Below are 21,668 nucleotides of genomic sequence, written 5' to 3' on the forward strand. Positions count from 1 at the left end.
TCCTATTTCTCCACCTCTCTTTCTATTTCTCCACCTATCTTCCTACTTCTCCACCTTTATTCCTCTTTCTCCACCTCTCTTCCTCTTTCTCCACCTCTCTTCTCCCACCCCTCTTCCTCTAGGTGCACCTGCGTTTTGAGATGGAGATGGAGAGAATGAAACAGATTCATCTTAAAGAGCTGGAGGATAAAGAAGAGGAGTTAGAGGACGTACACAAGTCCTCCCAGAGACGGGTAGGTGACCGCTGCTGACCACAGAATGGGACCCCTGCTTAGGTTAGAACAGTTACTGACTGTCAACTTATTATGAACGGTGGTGGAAAAAGTACCCAATTGTCATACTTGAGTACAATATACCCCCAAAAACTACTTAAGTAGTACATTAAAGTATTTTTACTTAAGTACTGTACTGCCCTGATTATGACCAGTCTCTTGCCAGTGACACCACTATATGGTTGTTTTACGACAGCCAGGGTTAGTATGAGGAGATCAATCATCTACATCAAGCATATATAAAACACCTGGTTCCTTCGTTTAACTGTTGAGCATGGTTCCACTATGTCCTCTAAACACCTGGTTCCTTCATTTAACTGTTGAGTATGGTTCCACTATGTCCTGTAAAACACCTGGTTCCTTTGTTTAACTGTTGAGCATGGTTCCACTATGTCCTCTAAACACCTGGTTCCTTCGTTTAACTGTTGAGCACAGTTCCACTATGTCCTCTAAACACCTGGTTCCTTTGTTTAACTGTTGAGTATGGTTCCACTATGTCCTGTAAAACACCTGGTTCCTTTGTTTAACTGTTGAACATGGTTCCACTATGTCCTCTAAACACCTGGTTCCTTCGTTTAACTGTTGAGCACAGTTCCACTATGTCCTCTAAACACCTGGTTCCTTTGTTTAACTGTTGAACATGGTTCCACTATGTCCTCTAAACACCTGGTTCCTTCGTTTAACTGTTGAGCACAGTTCCACTATGTCCTCTAAACACCTGGTTCCTTCATTTAACTGTTGAGTATGGTTCCACTATGTCCTGTAAAACACCTGGTTCCTTTGTTTAACTGTTGAGCATGGTTCCACTATGTCCTCTAAACACCTGATTCATTTGTTTAACTGTTGAGCATGGTTCCACTATGTCCTCTAAACACCTGGTTCCTTTGTTTAACTGTTGAGCATGGTTCCACTATGTTCTCTAAACACCTGGTTCCTTTGTTTAACTGTTGAGCATGGTTCCACTATGTCCTCTAAACACCTGGTTCCTTCATTTAACTGTTGAGTATGGTTCCACTATGTCCTGTAAAACACCTGGTTCCTTTGTTTAACTGTTGAGCATGGTTCCACTATGTCCTGTAAAACACCTGGTTCCTTTGTTTAACTGTTGAGCATGGTTCCACTATGTCCTGTAAACACCTGATTCATTTGTTTAACTGTTGAGCATGGTTCCACTATGTCCTCTAAACACCTGGTTCCTTTGTTTAACTGTTGAGCATGGTTCCACTATGTCCTGTAAACACCTGATTCCTTTGTTTAACTGTTGAGCATGGTTCCACTATGTCCTGTAAAACACCTGGTTCCTTTGTTTAACTGTTGAGCATGGTTCCACTATGTCCTGTAAAACACCTGGTTCCTTTGTTTAACTGTTGAGCATGGTTCCACTATGTCCTGTAAAACACCTGGTTCCTTTGTTTAACTGTTGAGCATGGTTCCACTATGTTCTCTAAACACCTGGTTCCTTTGTTTAACTGTTGAACATGGTTCCACTATGTCCTCTAAACACCTGGTTCCTTTGTTTAACTGTTGAGCATGGTTCCACTATGTCCTCTAAACACCTGGTTCCTTTGTTTAACTGTTGAGCATGGTTCCACTGTGTCCTCTAAACACCTGGTTCCTTCGTTTAACTGTTGAACATGGTTCCACTATGTCCTGTAAAACACCTGGTTCCTTTGTTTAACTGTTGCACATGGTTCCACTATGTTCTCTAAACACCTGGTTCCTTTGTTTAACTGTTGAGCATGGTTCCACTATGTTCTCTAAACACCTGGTTCCTTTGTTTAACTGTTGAACATGGTTCCACTATGTCCTCTAAACACCTGGTTCCTTCATTTAACTGTTGAGTATGGTTCCACTATGTCCTCTAAACACCTGGTTCCTTCATTTAACTGTTGAGTATGGTTCCACTATGTCCTGTAAAACACCTGATTCATTTGTTTAACTGTTGAGCATGGTTCCACTATGTCCTGTAAAACACCTGGTTCCTTTGTTTAACTGTTGAGCATGGTTCCACTATGTCCTGTAAAACACCTGGTTCCTTTGTTTAACTGTTGAGCATGGTTCCACTATGTCCTCTAAACACCTGGTTCCTTTGTTTAACTGTTGAGCATGGTTCCACTGTGTTCTCTAAACACCTGGTTCCTTTGTTTAACTGTTGAACATGGTTCCACTATGTCCTGTAAAACACCTGGTTCCTTTGTTTAACTGTTGCACATGGTTCCACTATGTTCTCTAAACACCTGGTTCCTTTGTTTAACTGTTGAGCATGGTTCCACTATGTTCTCTAAACACCTGGTTCCTTTGTTTAACTGTTGAACATGGTTCCACTATGTCCTCTAAACACCTGGTTCCTTTGTTTAACTGTTGAGCATGGTTCCACTATGTTCTCTAAACACCTGGTTCCTTTGTTTAACTGTTGAGCATGGTTCCACTATTTCCTGTAACACACCTGGTTCCTTCGTTTAACTGTTGAGTATGGTTCCACTATGTCCTGTAAAACACCTGATTCCTTTGTTTAACTGTTGAGCATGGTTCCACTATGTTCTCTAAACACCTGGTTCCTTTGTTTAACTGTTGAACATGGTTCCACTATGTCCTCTAAACACCTGGTTCCTTTGTTTAACTGTTGAGCATGGTTCCACTATGTTCTCTAAACACCTGGTTCCTTTGTTTAACTGTTGAGCATGGTTCCACTATTTCCTGTAACACACCTGGTTCCTTTGTTTAACTGTTGAGCATGGTTCCACTATGTCCTCTAAACACCTGATTCCTTCGTTTAACTGTTGAGCATGGTTCCACTATGTCCTCTAAACACCTGGTTCCTTTGTTTAACTGTTGAGCATGGTTCCACTATGTCCTGTAAAACACCTGGTTCCTTTGTTTAACTGTTGAGCATGGTTCCACTATTTCCTGTAACACACCTGGTTCCTTCGTTTAACTGTTGAGCATGGTTCCACTATGTCCTCTAAACACCTGGTTCCTTTGTTTAACTGTTGAGCATGGTTCCACTATGTCCTGTAAAACACCTGGTTCCTTTGTTTAACTGTTGAACATGGTTCCACTATGTCCTGTAAAACATCTGGTTCCTTCATTTAACTGTTGAGCATGGTTCCACTATGTTCTCTAAAACACCTGGTTCCTTCGTTTAACTGTTGAGCATGGTTCCACTATGTCCTGTAAAACACCTGGTTCCTTTGTTTAACTGTTGAACATCTTTCCACTATGTTCTCTAAAACACCTGGTTCCTTTGCTTATTTCCTGTAATTGTAATAGGTTTGTTTTTATTTCCTTGCAGCTGCGTCAGCTAGAGATGCAGCTTGAACAAGAGTATGAAGAGAAACAGATGGTTGTTCATGAGAAACACGACCTGGAGGGACTCATAGCTACACTTTGTGACCAGGTACACACAGACACATGCACAGATGCACGCACACAAACATGGTACATAATACACACACACATGTACGCACACACACAAACACGCAAACACAGTACATACACACACACATACATACACACAGAGCACACGCACGTAGACACACACACACACATGTACGCACACACACAAACACGCAAACACAGGACATACACACACACACACACACACACACACACACACACACACACACACACACACACACACACACACACACACACACACACACACACACACACACACACACACACACACACACACACACACACACACACACAAAGAGAGAGACACAGAGAGACACACAACACACTGTTGCACAAAGTCAATCTCAAAGTGCTGTCGAATCAGGCTGGTTTTTCTATTGACGTGCCTTTCGGCCGCGAGTGTGTTTGTGCGTGCCTGTGCGTGCCTGTGCGTGCCTGTGTGTGTGTGTGTGTGTGTGTGTGCGCGTGTGCGCGTGCGCGTGTGCGTGTGTGTGTGTGTGTGTTCTAATCCAGGCAGTGGGGCAGTATAGATTTTTCCAGTGTAATGCTCTCAGGGAGATGAATTCAGCATGTCACTTCCACCAACAGGCAATACAAAGAAACCCAATATAGCAGCCAGCCTAAAGCTTCCACAACACCTCATCACTCTGTCACTGCAGGGAGATGTAGAGTCTGTTTCTGTCTCCCCATGTTCAATGCATCAGCCCCACTAACTCACTCACAGCAATCCATAAGTGGGTGTTTCCATAAACTAGCGTACTAGTGAGGATTTTCTACACTGGACAACTTGTTTCAGCTGTTGATAAGTCATTGATAATAATTTGCCATTTTTGTTCATGTCATTACATTAAGATATAAGGGGGATCACAGCTTTATTCAATACAATTCACTATTTGATTTAAATCCTTTATCATAGTTGGTGTCTTGACAGATTTGTCCAAAATCGTGTGACATAAAACATGACTTTTCTGTCCTTGCATTTATGACAGTGTAAGTTGTCATTAAATCATATATTAAGCATTAATCAGTTAAATTAGATATTGAACTTGAACTCTGTAAGAATCCTGGATCTAGCTGTCAGACAGTTTTTTTGTATAGTGATCCCAGAAATGCAGTGTAACTACATAACAGTTGGTGTCTTATGTTAGGCTCTTATGTTAGGCTCTTATGTTAGGCTCTTATGTTAGGCTCTTGTGTTAGGCTCTTGTGTTAGGCTCTTGTGTTAGGCTCTTGTGTTAGGCTCTTATGTTAGGCTCTTGTGTTAGGCTCTTGTGTTAGGCTCTTATGTTAGGGTCTTATGTTAGGGGTGAAAACAGTTTTCATGGGCACACTAATCCTAAATAATAAATGGATTGTGAAATCGAATGCTTCACACCGAAAGAGTCACCTTACCTTGATACCTAAAATAATTAAGAATGATACTTGTTGGCAGTGGCAATTTTAGCATGTACATTTTGGTGGGGCAAACAAAAAAATAGATGTGTATATGCATGCCAGCAAAGCCACTACACAACACTAAACAATACATGAATTGCACTATAACGGTTTCAAACGGTGCCTATAAATTGTTAGGGCCTGTATAAAGCAGTCCCAACAGCAGAGCTTTCTGTTCAGCAGCATGGAGTGAATCCTTACCACCGCTACACCTGGATATCAGCGGAGCCTTGTCAGTGAAACAGTTATTTCAGCCTCATTTACTGCCTTTTAAAAAACATAGCTGATATGGCTGACTTGCTTAAACAAATGTGGTTTCTACTGACAGTTGAGATACACAAACTATGGCATAAGGGGACGACAAGTGGATAAGATGCAATCTGTAATTTCGATTAAGACATTAATGAGCGAACTATGACGGACGTAGTCAATATAACTATTTGTTCAGCACTTTTGAAATGTACAGAATTCAGAACATGGGCCGTTCTTACGGTATTCTCCCTGTACACCAAGTCAGAACCATAGGATAAATAAAGGGGGCATATAAACAGACAATGAAAGCTCTTACAATATTCAATGATGACATTTCTCTAAAACAGGCTATAGGCTACATGTGCACCACCAAATCAGAACAGTAGGCTAAGTTATGAGGGAGAAAGGGACCAAATTATTAAGGTGAGGCACATGGGCTACTAACAGCTTACTACACAACATTAACTTAGTATTACTATCTTAGCTACAGTATACATATCTCCCTGTCATATTACAAAATTTATGCAACAGCATACAATACATTTTTGGACTCACCTTGTTGTGCTGTGCTCACTTGAACAGGAAGGTGGCGCGGCGGTCCTTGTGGGAACAATTTGTCATCAAACTTTGTCATCAAAGTCTGGCATTCTCTGGATTTATGGTGCTTTTATTCTTTTATTTTTTTAACAGCTTTTTTTTGACAGCTTTCAAGACAACAGTGAACTTGGAAAAAAACAAGGTTGAATCATGACGTCAGTGGTCTTCAGATTGGAGCTTTAGAAGGAGGCCAGAGTTCCCGACTTGGGATTCCGAGTTTGATGACCGTTCAAAACGTATTTTCCCAGTAGGACCTAGTTTTTTTCCGAGTTCCCAGTTGTCTTGAACTCAGTGAAGTCTGAGATTTCCCAGTTCCACGTTTGCAGTTGTTTTGAATGCGGCAGAAGTCATGCTGGATTGACAGCATGGCCAATGTATTCCATCTTTTCTGGCCCATGGTGTTAAATGTTTATCCTTTTAAGCTTGGAAAATAGACCCTTAAACCCAGACTTGGACCACACACCCACTCCACTGAATAGCAGGCTAGTGATTGCTTTGCAATGCTTGCAGTTAGCCACTGATTCCTTCCAAACCACTCATTGTTGAATTTGCAATTTCTGATGTTGTGTAATGTTTATGTCCAATGGGCGATGAGCACCGATACCTTTTATCTATCATTTCTCTTGATATGACAAGGATTAAAAAGGATTTTCCAGTAGATTGTCGACGTGATTCATGATGATGACTGCTTGTCCATCTTGCTAGCTAAGATTTTGAAAGTATGATGTTGACATGATCAGTCCAATCAAAGTTATGGTAGATATAACGTGATTTGATGTCATTTTATTTGTGGCCAATGACCTTGAACCTTTTTGGATGGGCACTTCCAATGTAACTCAATGGCAGCACCCAAGGGGCTTGAATTTTCGAGCTCTCCCCGTAGATTTTGAGTTGATGTAGTGTCCCCAGAGTGACAGAACACTGAGCCAATCACGGCGCAACTAGAGAACATTACCAACCCCTACGCTCCGTAATTTCCGCTGGCTGCCCCACCACCACAGAAAGCACTGAGCTACAGTAGGCTGAAACACCTGCGTTTTGGAGCTGCCGCATGCTTGTATGTGGCTTTAACTCAATATTTTTTTTTTACATTGTTTGCAGACTGATATGTGACACGTATTAATGCCAAAATAACATGCAAAACAGGCAACACTAATTTATTTTTATTTACTTATTTTTTTTAGCTAAACAGGTGGGGCTCAAATGATTTATTCTGGATTTAATGACAACAAATTGATCTGGTAATTAAATAACATGACAAATACATTTTGTTTTCCATGTTACACCTGCAATTTTAAATAATACAAGGGGCTTGACATATTATCTACTTGAACTCAGAACTTCAAGTAGTACTGGAATAGGCCTACATTGAAAATCAGACATTTCCTAAATTTTGGGTTGAAAAGTCCTTGTAATTATTGTAGCAAATGTACAATTATTCGTGATTTAATTTTGATCTGTTTTTGTGAGAGATGTGGCCACTTTCGTTTGTTTCCTGCTGCTTCAACTGAAGGGTGTTGAGCTACTCAGTTTTCTTTGTAAAACCACATGCGGTTATTATGAGAACGACAACATCTAATGTTGGCTTCACCTTGGTTTTCCATATAAATCCTTCCAATTAAAAAGGAACCTGGTTTTAGGTCACTTTCTCATTACAAAAACAGCGATGGTGAGATTCAAACAGTGTAATGGTACCGTTATTCATGGGTTTATTATGTGACAAAAAATAGCCATGCATGCATCCAATCTATTTAGTAAGGCAATGTCCACATTATTCTCACATATTTTAGAATGTAATCATAATTTGAATATCAATGCATTGGCAAGGCCTACATTTTTATTCTTCTTAAAGTTGTAATGGCCTACTTTTTTTTTTCAAATACATGGTTTCCATGGTTTCCAGGTGTTTGATGCCATTCCATTCGCGCTGTTCCAGCCATTATTATGAGCCGTCCTCCCCTTAGCAGCAGCCTCTGGTTGTTGTAAACATGTTGATAGAGTTATGGGTCAATTTACATATATTCCCTTTTATTCCGCTAAGTACACATGTGGAACTGCATGAAAATCCTTAAAATGTTTGTTTCAAACCATTTCAATTTTTTTATCCTCATGTCACAAACTTAATCAACAAACGTTTGTTTACTCAATGCCCCAGAGTTCCTCCACTACATGATATAGACAGGCTTGAGGTTGTTTTATTGTAATTTAGGGGTGCTTGTGTGTGTGTCTGTGTGTGTGGTTTAAACAATTGAACATATTACTAAACATAACTCTCTTCCTCCCTCTGCAAGGTGGGCCACAGGGACTTTGATGTGGAGAAGAGACTGAGGAGAGATCTGAAGAGAACCCATGCCCTGCTGGTTGATGCTCAGCTACTACTGTCTACCATAGACAACCCTGGACACAGCCAGGCTCCCGGCAGCAAGGAACACATAGAGCGTCTGCACTGCCAGGTACACACACACACACCTACACATGCAAACACACACATACTATGATGCTATGAATGTGGATCAAGGCATGTTTAAACTAACAATTAAAACTTATCCCCCCCCCCTCTCTCCCTCTATTGCTCTCTCTGTCTCTCTCCATCTCTTTCTCTGTTAGTTGGAGGAGAGTGAGGCAAGGAGAGCGGAGGTGGAGAGTGTTCAGAAGACTCTGTCCATGGAACTGGAGAATGCTCAGATAGAACTAGAGAACATCTGCAAACACAAGAGTCTGGTGAGATAGATAGAGGCCTCATACTAGACTCTTACTACAAACTGTTACTATATCATTATCAGTGGTGTTCGGGAACTTTAACATCAAAGTGTTACAATCCTACTGTGAGCACAACAGTCTAGTGGAGATAGTAGATTAAAGGTGTGTGTGTTTATGTGTAGGTGGATGAGCAGGTAGCTCAGCTGCAACATGACAAGTCAGATCTGTTGAAGAGACTAGAGGAGGACCAGGAGGACCTTAATGAACTCATGAAGAAACACAAAGCCCTCATTGCACAGGTGTGTATCTCTGCCTCATGGTGGTTTCCAAACCATGTACAAAGACTCTGACAGTTATGGTTTTCAAATTAAAGATCATTAAAACTTTACCTTTCTCTATCTCAGTCCTCCAGTGATATTTCTCAGATCAGAGAGTTACAGGCTGAACTGGAGGAGGTCAAGAAACAGCGACACACACTCCAGGAAGAGGTAAGGACTGACAGCTGAGTAATGTGGGGGGATGGTGAACTACACATGCTGTTAATGTGGATACAAGACTCTGAATAACCTACTCTGACATTCCTCTTGTCCTTCCGCCCCTCCTCTCCTCCTCCTTTCTCTTCCTCTTCTCCCCCCAGCTCGCAACCAGTATGGCCAGGGTGCAGTTCCTAGAGTCGTCCACCGTGGGGCGTAGTATCGTCAGTATGCAAGAGGCCAGGGTGTGTGACCTGGAGAACAAGCTGGAGTTCCAGAGAGGACAGGTCAAGAGGTTTGAGGTGAGGATGTTAAAATGGACAGTAAGCAATCTAGTTGACATATCTTTACACACTCTTTCTGTCTCTCTCATATCTCTTTCTTTATCTCAATTCAATTAAATGTAATGGTGCAATATCGGCATGATGTACATATTGCCAAAGCTGAAATTTAGAAATAGTAGATAACGTTTAAATAATGTCTTACAAAAATATCTTCTGTCTCTCTGTAGGTGTTGGTGCTGCGTCTGAGGGATAGTGTGGTGCGTCTGGGAGAGGAGCTGGAGCAGAGTGCCCAGACAGAGGTCAGAGAGAGAGAGAACAGTCAGTACTACCAGCAACGCCTCCACGACATGAGACACGAGGTTGAAGACCTGTCTCAGAGAGAACAGGACAGCAGCCGCAGATGCATGGAGCTGGTAACATACACATTCATACACACTATATACAGTGCCTTCGGAAAGTATTCAGACCCCTTTTTCCACGTTTTGTTAGGTTACAGCCTTATTCTAAAATGGATTCAATTGTTTTTTTCCCCTCAATCTACACACAATACCCAATAATGACAAGCAAAAATTGTTTTTTGGGAGAAAATAAATTAAAAACTGAGATATCACATTTACTAAAGTATTCAGACCCTTTACTCAGTACTTTGTTGAAGCACCTTTGGCAGTAATTGCAGCCTAGAGTCTTCTTGGGTATAACGCTACAAGCTTGGCACACCTGTATTTTGGGAGTTTCTCCCATTCTTCTCTGCAGATCATCTCAAGCTCTGTCAGGTTGGATGGGGAGCATTGCTGCACAGCTATTTCCAGGTCTCTCCAGAGATGTTCGATCGGGTTCAAGTCCGGGCTCTGGCTGGGCCACTCAAGGATATTTAGAGACTTGTCCTGAAGCCACTCCTGCGTTGTCTTGGCTGTGTGCTTAGGGTTGTTGTCCTGTTTGAAGGTGAATCTTCGCCCCAGTCTGAGGTCCTGAGCGCTCTGGATGAGGTTTTCATCAAGGATCTCTCTCTACTTTGCTCGGTTCATCTTTCCCTCAATCCTGATTTGTCTCCCAGTCTCTGCTGCTGAAAAACAACCCCACAGCATGATGCTGCCACCACCATGCTTCACCGTAGGGATGGTGCCAGATTTCCTCCAGATGTGACGTTTGGCATTCAGGCCAAAGAGTTTAATCTTGGTTTCATCAGACCAGAGAATCTTGTTCACACCTGTCTCGAAGCTCTACGGACAATTCCTTCGACCTCATTGCTTGGTTTTTGTTCTGACATGCTCTGTCAACTGTGGGATGTTATACAGACAGGTGTGTGCCTTTCCAAATCATGTCTAATCAATTGAATTTACCACAGGTGGACTCCAATCAAGTTGTAGAAACATCTCAAGGATGATCAATGGAAACAGGATACACAGAAGCTCTATTTCGAGTCTCGTAGCAAAAGGTCTGAATACTTACGTAAATAAGGTACTTCTGTTTTTTAAACCTGTTTTCGCCTTGTCATTATGGCTGTAACGTAATGTAACACAATGTGGAAAGGTCAAGAGGTGTAAATAATTTCCGAAGGCACTGTACATACATACACTGAGTATATCAAATATTAGGAATATCTCCTCCTTTTGTCCTCAGAACAGCCTCAATTTGTTGGGGCATGAACTCTACTAGGTGTTGTAAGCGTTCCACAGGGATGCTGTCCCATGTTGACTCCAATGCTTCCCACAGTTGTGTCAAGTTGTCTGGATGTCCTTTGGGTAGTTGGCCATTCTTGATACACACTGGAAGCGTGAAAAGCGCAGCAATGTTGCAGTTCCTGACACATTCAAACCGGGGTGTCCTACCACCTACTACCATACCCCGTTCAAAGGCACTTACATCTTTTGTCTTGCCCATTCACCCTCTGAATGGCACACATACACACTTCTACACTGATTGAAGTGGATTTAACAGGTGACATCAATACGGGATCATAGCTTTTACCTGGATTCACCTGGTCACCTGGTCACCTGATCAGTCTATGTCACGGAAAGAGTTCCTAATGTTCTGTACAATCAGTGTATCCACACAGACATATATATATATATAGCCTACACACACACAAACACACATGGATAGATGCCCTTTAACGAACTAACGACCAACAGCGCAGACAGGCACAGCTCTCAGTGAGATACCCACTGTCTCCCCTGCATTCTCTCTCTAGCTTTGCCACTGTCTGGCTGGCTGTGATTAATCCTCATTGTCTTCTCAAGGTTATGGATACACACGTACACCCCATCCCATTCCACATGTTTCTATGACAACCACTAACCACCCCTCCACAGTCAATAACCTGGAGAGCCAATGAGGGCGTGTGTTTGTGTGTCTTCATGCCATATGAGAACTAGTGTGTATGTCATACATTTGAGTGAGTGAGCTAGTGTGTGTGCAACAATGTCTTTGGTGTGTTCTGTGCGTGTGTGTGAGCGAGAGAGCGAGATTACAGGGAAAGTGGAAGATTAATAGATACATCACTCTCTTCTTTCTGTCTCTGTATGAATATGGAAGAATGCTCCTCGAGATAACACACACACACACACACACACTCTACAGGAAGACCAAGGACCCACGTGTGTGTGTGTGTTGGTGTGTGTGTGTGTTGGTTAGTGCCACAATATATGATGGATGATGCAATAAGGAATAGACTGGGCATGATTATAAGACTTCATCCATTCTGGCCTGTATTGAATAGCATGGATAAACGTACCGTTGGCCTGTATTGAATAACATGGATAAACGTACCGTTGGCCTGTATTGAATAACATGGATAAACGTACCGTTGGCCTGTATTGAATAACATGGATAAACGTACCGTTGGCCTGTTATTGAATAACATGGATAAACGTACCGTTGGCCTGTGGCGCACACGACTTTGGAGTTCCTCTGTGCGGCCTCTCCACTCTCTGTCACCTCTCCTATGGACACGTCTCGTCTTCTCTCTTTCCCTCTTTCCCCCCCTCTCCCCCTCACTTTCTATCTCTCTCTCTCTGTTCTCAGGAGATGCAAGTGACAGAGCTGAGTGCGGTCAGACAGACATTACAAGCTGATCTGGAGACATCCATCCATCGTATCGTTGATCTGCAAGCCGCCCTGGAGGAGGTGGAGTCTAGTGACGAAAGTGATGATGAGAGGTATGAGTGTGTTACTGTGTGTGACGTGTAAAAGTGGTATGAGTGTGTTACTGTGTTTGACGTGTAAAAGTGGTATGAGTGTGTTACTGTGTTTGATGTGTAAAAGTGGTATGAGTGTGTTACTGTGTGTGACGTGTAAGAGTGGTATGAGTGTGTTACTGTGTGTGACGTGTAAGAGAGGTATGAGTGTGTGTGTTACTGTGTTTGAAATATAAGAGAGGTATGAGTGTGTTACTGTGTTTGACGTGTAAGAGAGGTATGAGTGTGTTACTGTGTTTGATGTGTAAGAGTGGTATGAGTGTGTTACTGTGTGTGACGTGTAAGAGTGGTATGAGTGTGTGTGTTACTGTGTTTGATGTGTAAGATAGGTATGAGTGTGTTACTGTGTGTGACGTGTAAGAGTGGTATGAGTGTGTGTGTTACTGTGTTTGATGTGTAAGAGTGGTATGAGTGTGTTACTGTGTTTGAAATGTAAGAGAGGTATGAGTGTGTTACTGTGTTTGACGTGTAAGAGAGGTATGAGTGTGTTACTGTGTTTGATGTGTAAGAGAGGTATGAGTGTGTTACTGTGTTTGATATGTAAGAGTGGTATGAGTGTGTTACTGTGTTTGATGTGTAAGAGTGGTATGAGTGTGTGAGTTACTGTGTTAGATGTGGTATGAGTGTGTTACTGTGTTTGATGTGTAAGAGTGGTATGAGTGTGTGAGTTACTGTGTTAGATGTGGTATGAGTGTGTTACTGTGTTTGATGTGTAAAAGTGGTATGAGTGTGTTACTGTGTTTGATGTGTAAAAGTGGTATGATTGTGTTACTGTGTTTGATGTGTAAAAGTGGTATGAGTGTGTTACTGTGTTTGATATGTAGAAGTGGTATGGTGGAGGGTTAAAGCAATGGGATGACAGGTACAGTTGTGTCCAGAAGGAAGTTACATCATCACTGCTCTGAACCCACACCCCTGACCTTTCACCCTTCTTCCTGATTCCAGTGTTGCAACGGCTGTGGAATCCTTTGCTAAGAAGAGAGACCTGTAAGAACCCTGGGTTCCAGCATGTGTGTGTGCGTGCGTGCAGATGTCTATCCACGTGCGTGTGTTTGCGTACTCTGTACTCTCGCCTGTGTTGGCTTGAATCTAGAGTGCTAGGTCTTGGGCTGTTTCAGTTATTAGACCAGTCTGATATCTGATATATATATGGTCCCTGGGCTGTTGGTGATGTCAACAGACAGACAGTGCATGGCTAAATGCCTGAGCTGTAGTCTGACAGCTACTCTCTGAAGAAACACCCAGTAGCTCCCTGTAGGTGGACAAGGTTGAGAGCCACAGGGCTGGAGCAGAGACACCTACACAGACACACAGCCCTATGTAAGAGATACACAGACACACAGCCCTTTGTAAGAGACACATTAATCTTTTCTCTGTTCTGAGAGTTCACCAGCTGTGATATTCTTGTGTCTTCCATAAGGCATGGAGTCCCAAGCATTGCAGTACAGAGGCCAGTTCTTCTCTCTCTCTCTCTCTCTCTTTCTCTCTCTCGCTCTCTCCCTCTTTCTTTCTTTATCTATCTCCTTTTCCATGATCTATTCTCATTTTATCAATCCCTCTCGCAATCTTTCCTGCTTTATCACTTCTTCCTCCCTCTTTCTCTCTCTGTTCTCTTAAACTTCTATTCCCTGACCAATTACTTTTTCATTCTTGCTCCCTCCATCTTCCTCTTCTTTCCTCTCTCTGATGGCAGATGGGAGAGGTTGTAGTTAGTTTGTTTATATACAGTACCAGTATGTGACCTGAGTACTGAGTGTGAATGTCTGACACCTCTGACTGTGTCTCCAATATGATCTGCCACCACCTGCAGTCACACAGCAGGAGAGAGAGGACACAGGGACAGGAAATGTCCTCTGAGGACACTGTGTCTGAACTGCTGTGAGCTGACCATGGCTTAGAAGTGTTGCATCTCTGGCTGTGTGGACTCATGTGTGTTCTGTTTCTGTCTCTTGGTATTGTGTTTGTGTGATCGCTGTCTCTCAGTGACACCATGTGTGTTCTGTCTCTTGGTATTGTGTTTGTGTGATCGCTGTCTCTCAGTGACACCATGTGTGTTCTGTCTCTTGGTATTGTGTTTGTGTGATCGCTGTCTCTCAGTGACACCATGTGTGTTCTGTCTCTTGGTACTGTGCTTGTGTGATCTTTGTCGCTCAGTGACACTGTGTGTGTTCCCGCTCTTCCTCAGCGACAGTGTGTCTAGTGTTGGTTCTCAATCTCTGGGCACAGAGGATGTTGGAGAGGGCATCCGTCATTGGCTGGGCGTTCCCCGGGGGGGGGCCAGACGGGGCTCTCCCTATGGCAGCAGTACCATCAGCAACCAGTCGGGGCGCCAGTCTGTCACCGACACCATGAGCACTTACAGCTTCCGGTGAGTTGTCAGTTCAGTTTGATTCAGTACAGTTCAACTTCAGTAGGTCAATTCAATAGCAACTGCATAGATACTAAGGCCTATCAAGCATTTAATCAGATCAAGCGTTAACCGGCGATAGCCGACACCCTCATAGCTGATGTTTTGGCGGTGTCAGAGGTGTAACTGCGTTGGAGCTGTCAAATCGGTGAGCAGCTGCTCTTGATCATTGTCAAAAAGCAACGTCCGTCCCACTCATGTTAGAAGTTCAGAAAGAGAAAGTGTAGGTTATACAGAAATAATGACCATGAAACTAAATAATGAGGACTTCCATTATCTTAATTGAGGTGTAGATTACATCTGACATTCCAGTGTTAGAACTTGTAAATAAGGCTGCATGAGATTTCTGTTAATGCGACTTCGTGCAGTCATTGGCAATGTCCACTTTAGGTATAATGCCAGGAGCCGCTTGTGGATTTCACAGCTCTAATGCAGTTTCACCTCAGACACCGCCAAAACAACCACTATGTGGATGTTGGCTAGAGCGCATCTGATTGAATAGAGCCCTAAAACTGTTTTATATTTCCAATATTTGATTATCCTTTCTCTCCCTCTCACCCAGCTCCTGTGTGGACCCAGATGAAAATGGTTTAGAACCAGGGGGTGTGGTTGGTAATGGGGGTAGTTCACATCTTGGTCGGGCCTCCTCCTCCTCTGCCCTCTCCGAGCTATTAGAGGGGCTTCGTAAGCGGCGAGGGGGAGCAGAGTCCGGGGAGGGGGATGGCAGTACTATTTCTCTCCCTATCTACCAGACCACTGGGGCCTCAACCCTCCGCCGCAGAGCCTCAGCCCTCTCCCTGGGCCCCGAAGACCTCCAGGAGCCCCGCAGCATCCTCAAACCTCCCTCCCCACTGCTGCCCCGCGCCGCCAGCCTGCGCAACATAGGCGAACCCCAGGCTTCATCAGCAGCTTCCAGGGACTCCGGAGCCAAACGCTACAACTCCTCCGATTCTCTCTCCTCCCTCCCCTCTCTCCCCCTCCTCTCCTCCCTCACTTCCCCCACTGCCCCCCGCCGTCGCCCCCCCACTATCTCCATCCCAGAGGAAGACGGTGAAGAACCAATTAGATCCCTGCGCTCACCCCAGCGCTCCCCCCAGCCAATGAGACGCAGGCTGCTGGAGAGCGTCGTCAGCGAGGGCGGTGGGGAGGGCTGTCTGGGGTCGGAACCCATGGTGTTCCAGAACCGCCGCCTCATAAGCGACGGTAACCGTGATGACGCGGCTTCTGACATTCTGCCGGCCATCCGAAGGGCCCAGTCCACCAGCAGCCTGGCCAGTTCAGTCAGAGGGGGTCGGAGGGCACTCAGCGTCCACTTTGGAGAGCTGCCCCCCTCCACACGCAGCAGGAAGGGCTCCGACTCCAGCTCCACCAGCTCAGGGTCTGGGGGGAGCTCCCAGGGAGGAGGGGTCAGGCGTAGTGGAGGTGGGGGGCCGCAGGGAGAAAGGCTGGATGCGGAGGGCAGCGAGGGGGGAGACGTTGCTTCTGTCATGAAGAAATACCTGAGGAAGAGTGAGGACCCGAGGAAGAGTGAGGTTGACTAAAAGGAGAGGAGAGAGACTGAGGTGAGATGTAGCAGAGAGAGAGCGAGAGACACACACAAGGCAGTCAAGACTACAACATCTGAAGCATGCTAATGCCTTCCTCTCTTCTACTCTGTCCTCTCCCCAGCCTGCATGTGTGTGAGGAAGAATAAGCTGAAGCCACTCCCAGAGACCCCTATGCAAGCTGCAAGAAGCCACACTCAAGCCAAAGAGCCATTGAAGATATCTACAAACTCGTGCCAAAAAATCAATGAAGATAGTTACACGCTTAAGGTAAAGATGCGCAGAAGATATAAACACATTGAAGCCAAAGAGTCAATTAAGACATTCACACACTTGTGTGTGTATGGATTGTGCTGTTCATGGAAAAATGTGAGCCCACTGAAGATAAAATATCAGTTAGATTAGAAGCACTGTTTGTACACTAATAAAAATATTCAAATGAAAATGCTTGTGAAACTGTTCTTCCACCAGCTATACACAGCAGACTAGAGAAGACAGTTGCTGTTCAGAATGTTTCATAGGGAAATCCTGTTTTAGATTTAACACTGGGGTCTTTGTCACTAGTTCTAAGGCAGGGGACAACTGGTCCTAGAGTGTCACAGGTATTGCAGGGTTTATTCCCTAGAATCAGAACACAGGCTGGTTGTCAGACTAGTGATGTCTCTCCAGTGCAGTCAGAATAAATAAAACACTGCTTAATGGTTCAGTTGTGTTATGGGCATGAGGTAGAGGTCAAGGGAAGCATAGAGTCCAGATGTTGATTTGGGACCGAGGTGTCAGACTGCAGTGATGTCTCACTTGTGTCCTCCAACTCAGTTAGCCATAACCTTGCTGAGAACTTTACAGTCCAGATGGGTATTAAGGCAGCGGCCAGTGGAAGTGTTGACTCTAGAGGTGGGGGTCAAGTATAGGGGCTAGGGATTGATTTGGGATGGTGTCAGTCTGCTGTGTGCCCTGCAGACCCATCTGTTCACTGGAACTTTACAGAACACTACAGTTCAACATCAGTTACGAGGTAGGGACCAAGGTAATTATAGTGGTTGATTGGGACTAGGCATCAGTCCTGTGTCCCCTCTCGGTCCACAGCAATCTTAGAACTATATTTCAGATTTTAGGCATTTTGTCAGGCCAATAAGCGCTGGTGGTTGATTTGGGAGGTGTCCGTCTACAGTAGATGTCCTCCGGTACAATCTGTTCCTCAGTATCTTAAACTCAGCTGGAGTTTACGCCCCCAATCAGTGCTGTAGTTGAACCAGATTATAGTCTAAATTGAACCCATCTAATCTGCATAAAGTAGGGCACAGCCAGGGTGAACTAGACTCTGCTACAAGAGGGCAGGCTGTTCATGCAATATCTATACTGTATAACACCATCCTAGATATCAACCACTAAGAATATAGTTTGTAGATGGTGAGGAACCAATTGTACACCAATTCCATTCATACTGAACAAAAATAAAATGCAACAATTTAAGATTTGTCTGAGTTAGATTTCCTAAGGTACGGGCGGCAGGTAGCCTAGTGGTTAGAGCGTTGGACTGGTTTCAAGATCGAATCTCTGAGCTGACGAGGTAAAAATCTGTCGTTCTGCCCCTGAACAATGCAGTTAACCCACTTTTCCTAGGCCGTCATTGTAATTAAGAATTTATTTATAATCAGTGAAATGAACTAATCTATTGATTTCACATGACTGGGCAGGGGTGCAGCCATGGTTGGGTAAGGCCCAGCCAATCAGAATTTGTTTTTCTCCCCACAAAAAGGGCTTTATTACAGAAAGAAATCCTCAGCGCCCTCCCACAGTTGAAGCCAGATGGAGGTCCTGGGCTGGTGTAGTTACATGTGGTCTGCGGTTGGACATCCTGGCCAAGATATGTCTGCGAATTGACTTGGTGCGGTCTGAAACTACAAGTAATCTAGTAAAAACCATAGAAATGACAAAACAGAAAATTAACATTGACAGGTCAAGAAATCAGCCTCTGATTAAACAATCAGGACAAGTTCTTCCAGTTTAAAACTATTTAAGTCGTTCCAATCCGATGGCACAGAGTACATAAGCCTTTTTACCAATTTCAGTTCAGACATTTGGAACAGTTAGCAGGATGAAGTCCTGCGAACTAAGAGTACCCACCACATTAACAGCTCTGGACATTCCTGCAGTCAGCGTGCCAATTGAACACTCCCTCAACTGGAGGGGGAGTCCCCAGCACAAGACTCCTCTGTAATGATCATGCCATTTAATCATCTTGATATGCCACACCTGTCAGGTGGATTATTATCTTGGCAAAGGATTAATGCTCCCTGACATGGACAAACAAATTGGTACACAGAATAAGCTTTGTGCGTATGTAACATTCCTGGGATTTTTTTTAAATTTCAGCTCATGAAACAAAGGACCACTTAACATGTTACATTTATATTTTGTTCAGTGTAGTTTAATATACACTGATTAGTACCACAAGGACAAAACTATGCCTTTCAAATGATTTACAAAGCACTGACAACATGTACAGGATAAACAGCCTTAGATTAAATAGTTTGATCCATGCAAGAATGACCAGGTAGATAGAAACCCAACAGTTGATTGACAGAACCTTGGCCAAACAGAACTGCAACAGGCCCTTTGGATCACTTTCCCCTGCCTCTTCCTCTACCCTTTCCCTGAAACACAGAAAGCCATTTTAAGCCAGACCAGCTATGATTCCAACAGGAGGCCAGAAGATTGTCTGCGTCCCAAATGGCACTACACAGGGAACAATGTGACGAAGCCAGAGCCTCATGGACCAGGAAAGTAAATCAGGGTATAATATTTAAGGCAGAGTAAATAAAACACCTTTTTAGGAGGGTTTTTCTCATCATCTGATGCAGGTCTGGAAGGAGAGAGGAGTTGGTGGTAAGTGAATAGCAACAATTACATTTCAGTAAATCACATAAATGGATTTTACAAAGCATTTAGTAATATCACTTACTCATCTGCTTCCTCTGGCTTCTTTCTCTGGAAGACAGGAAGAACATTAGCCTGGTCCCAGATCTGTGTGCTTTACCAAAACCATCTCATTGTTAAGCAAAGTTTGGATTTAACTGACAAGGAGTAAGAATAACTTATGTAGATTAGAGCAAACTAGGATCTGTGTGTGGCTGGATTTCGTAGTTGTCCTTATGCATGTTGAAAATGTGAAAACTGACCTATACAATAATTCAGAAATCAACATGTTGGAGTTTGATATAAAACAGGTCCTTACTTTGCCTGCAATATTTGCATTCTTGGCAGTTGCTTTCTTAACAGGCTTCACAGGAGACTCAATATCTTCCTCCTCCTCTTCCTCCATCTCATCACCACTATCCATTCCTGAGAAGTCATCCTCCACTGGGAAGCAACAGGAGTTAAATGACAGTGTGACATTAGAAAGGCCATTAGTTTATGGATGTCCAACCTTTATCATTATGCAATATTCTGTTCCAACATCTCCAATTCCACTGACCAGCTGCTCCTCAGGACTTTGATTAGCTGAATGACATTACAGTAAGGCTAGGGCCACTTCTTTTTTACAGTTAACCACCATCATCCCTGCTCCCTAAACCCCTACTTACAGGCCACGTGTTCCCCACAGATGTAGACCGGTCCAGTGCCACTCCTCAGCTGGAAGGTTACAGGAGGGTGCAGGTCTATCCCGGACAGATTGACCTGGAGAGATCAATACACAGAATCATGACAATCAGTGCTGCTAACTGACAGAACCGGGAAACCAGCTAGGATAGGCCTATAACCACTGGTGAGTATTTCCCCAGGCCCATTCCTCAACATTAGCTGATTTGTGTTAACCTTCCTTAGCAAGGTAGGTCTAGGTCATTGGTAAGACTACTTCAAACCAGCCTGGTTGGCCAAGGCCTACAGTTCTCTTGTATTGAGGCAGAGTTCAGTTCTGATAACTGGTCACAGGATTTACTAGCAATATTGAGTTGCCACATGTCCTGTACAACAACTGCAATACTTCCACAGGGCGCTGAAATTCACACTTTAAATACACAGAATACAACAAAACTATCATTGTGTTCCTCAACGCAGATGTGCCAATTTAATTGGTCAGGGCTATCCAGGATCAGCAGCTGTACAGGACAAACGTAGATACAGGTAATTGTTTTCAATTGATATTTTACCAGAATCAACTAATGGTGACTCCGTTGCTAGCAAATCCCACAACAATTTATCAAAACTCACCTCTGCATCGATAGAGAACGCCAAGTAGTCAGGCTGCCACATTAGAACACATTGGGACAACTTGCCGTGGGCATGCCGTTGGCGTGCAGGGTCGCCATGGGTATGCCCTTGCCGTTATCTGGTTCTCCGGTAATCAACGCCACGATGTTGAACTCTTCTTTGGCACCTGCACCCAGACACATCTGCCAGGGACAAGTCAGGCACTTGAAAACGCACTACTGATGTTATTAAAATTGCGTTCCAGATTGTCTTACGGCAGTCATGCTACCCAAATTAATATTTCAAATGTCATCACGTGATCGTAATATTCTGACCTGTGCAGTACAGCTGCAATAAAGATGACCCGTCAGTCCACTTTGGTTGTAAAATATCAAATATTCTCCAAGGGGAGTACAATGACTTACAGTTTTCAGTGCGAGTTGATGTTGGTGGTTTGTGTCATCTGTTTTGAATGTTTCCTCTTTCTTTGACTCACGGAGTTCACAACCTACACAACACAGAATAAAGATATGCCTACAGATTTAGTCCAGCTGTTACGGAATCTACATTTTTTGGGCACTACGGGAACAGTTTCTAGCCAAACAACCTACCCCACAGGGTAGACAGTGGCTTTTCCAGTTTATTCATGTTTCACAAATTTGAGATCAGGTTCTGGGAAAAACACAAGGGACGTATCAGCACATTGAATGTACAACTATTGGAGTAAATGGAAGGGAAAAGTAGCTATATTTTAGTGTTTTAGGCCTATATTATCAAAACCAAGGAATATCGGCATCAAAGGCTAGATTTGTTAAAATGCTTACCGAAGAACTGGAACTTCAGACTGGTCCTGAATAGATGGAGAAAGTAAAAAAAAAACTGAATTCACACAACTGG

At 43.6% G+C, this 21,668-nt stretch overlaps 2 protein-coding genes across 2 annotated transcripts in view; one reads left to right on the forward strand and one right to left on the reverse strand.

Annotated features, from left to right (window-relative positions):
• The window catches only part of LOC120026184 (unconventional myosin-XVIIIb-like), a 47,991-nt gene extending 30,970 nt beyond the window's left edge, over window positions 1–17,021 (forward strand). The window contains exons 30-41 of the mRNA XM_038971009.1: window positions 123–233; window positions 3,565–3,669; window positions 8,264–8,425; window positions 8,580–8,693; window positions 8,855–8,971; window positions 9,077–9,160; window positions 9,310–9,447; window positions 9,657–9,842; window positions 12,454–12,587; window positions 13,572–13,613; window positions 14,812–14,994; window positions 15,596–17,021. Of these exons, the coding sequence (XP_038826937.1) occupies window positions 123–233; window positions 3,565–3,669; window positions 8,264–8,425; window positions 8,580–8,693; window positions 8,855–8,971; window positions 9,077–9,160; window positions 9,310–9,447; window positions 9,657–9,842; window positions 12,454–12,587; window positions 13,572–13,613; window positions 14,812–14,994; window positions 15,596–16,574 (2,355 nt within the window). The 3' untranslated portion in view covers window positions 16,575–17,021. The remainder of the gene's footprint in view (window positions 1–122; window positions 234–3,564; window positions 3,670–8,263; window positions 8,426–8,579; window positions 8,694–8,854; window positions 8,972–9,076; window positions 9,161–9,309; window positions 9,448–9,656; window positions 9,843–12,453; window positions 12,588–13,571; window positions 13,614–14,811; window positions 14,995–15,595) is intronic.
• Window positions 17,022–19,538: 2,517 nt separating this feature from the next.
• On the reverse strand, window positions 19,539–21,419 carry LOC120026187 (nucleoplasmin-like). Its single transcript, XM_038971011.1, has 6 exons — window positions 21,383–21,419; window positions 21,197–21,279; window positions 20,858–20,974; window positions 20,165–20,258; window positions 19,816–19,940; window positions 19,539–19,568 (listed from the first exon to the last, which is right to left on the reverse strand). Exons 1-6 carry the CDS (start codon window positions 21,417–21,419, stop codon window positions 19,539–19,541), a joined length of 486 nt encoding a protein of 161 aa, XP_038826939.1.
• Between the last annotated feature and the right edge of the window lie 249 nt (window positions 21,420–21,668).

The sequence above is a fragment of the Salvelinus namaycush genome, chromosome 31, assembly GCF_016432855.1.
Source record: "Salvelinus namaycush isolate Seneca chromosome 31, SaNama_1.0, whole genome shotgun sequence".
Lineage (NCBI taxonomy): Eukaryota > Metazoa > Chordata > Actinopteri > Salmoniformes > Salmonidae > Salvelinus > Salvelinus namaycush.

Coding starts and splice junctions, on each gene's coding strand:
- LOC120026187 (XM_038971011.1), bottom strand. CDS start 21,419: ATGAATAAACTGGAAAAGCCACTGTCTACCCTGTGGG. Junction 20,975..21,196: donor ATCAACTCGCACTGAAAACT/GTAAGTCATTGT, acceptor TGTCCCTGGCAG/ATGTGTCTGGGTGCAGGTGC. Junction 20,259..20,857: donor ACGCCAACGGCATGCCCACG/GCAAGTTGTCCC, acceptor TGATCTCTCCAG/GTCAATCTGTCCGGGATAGA.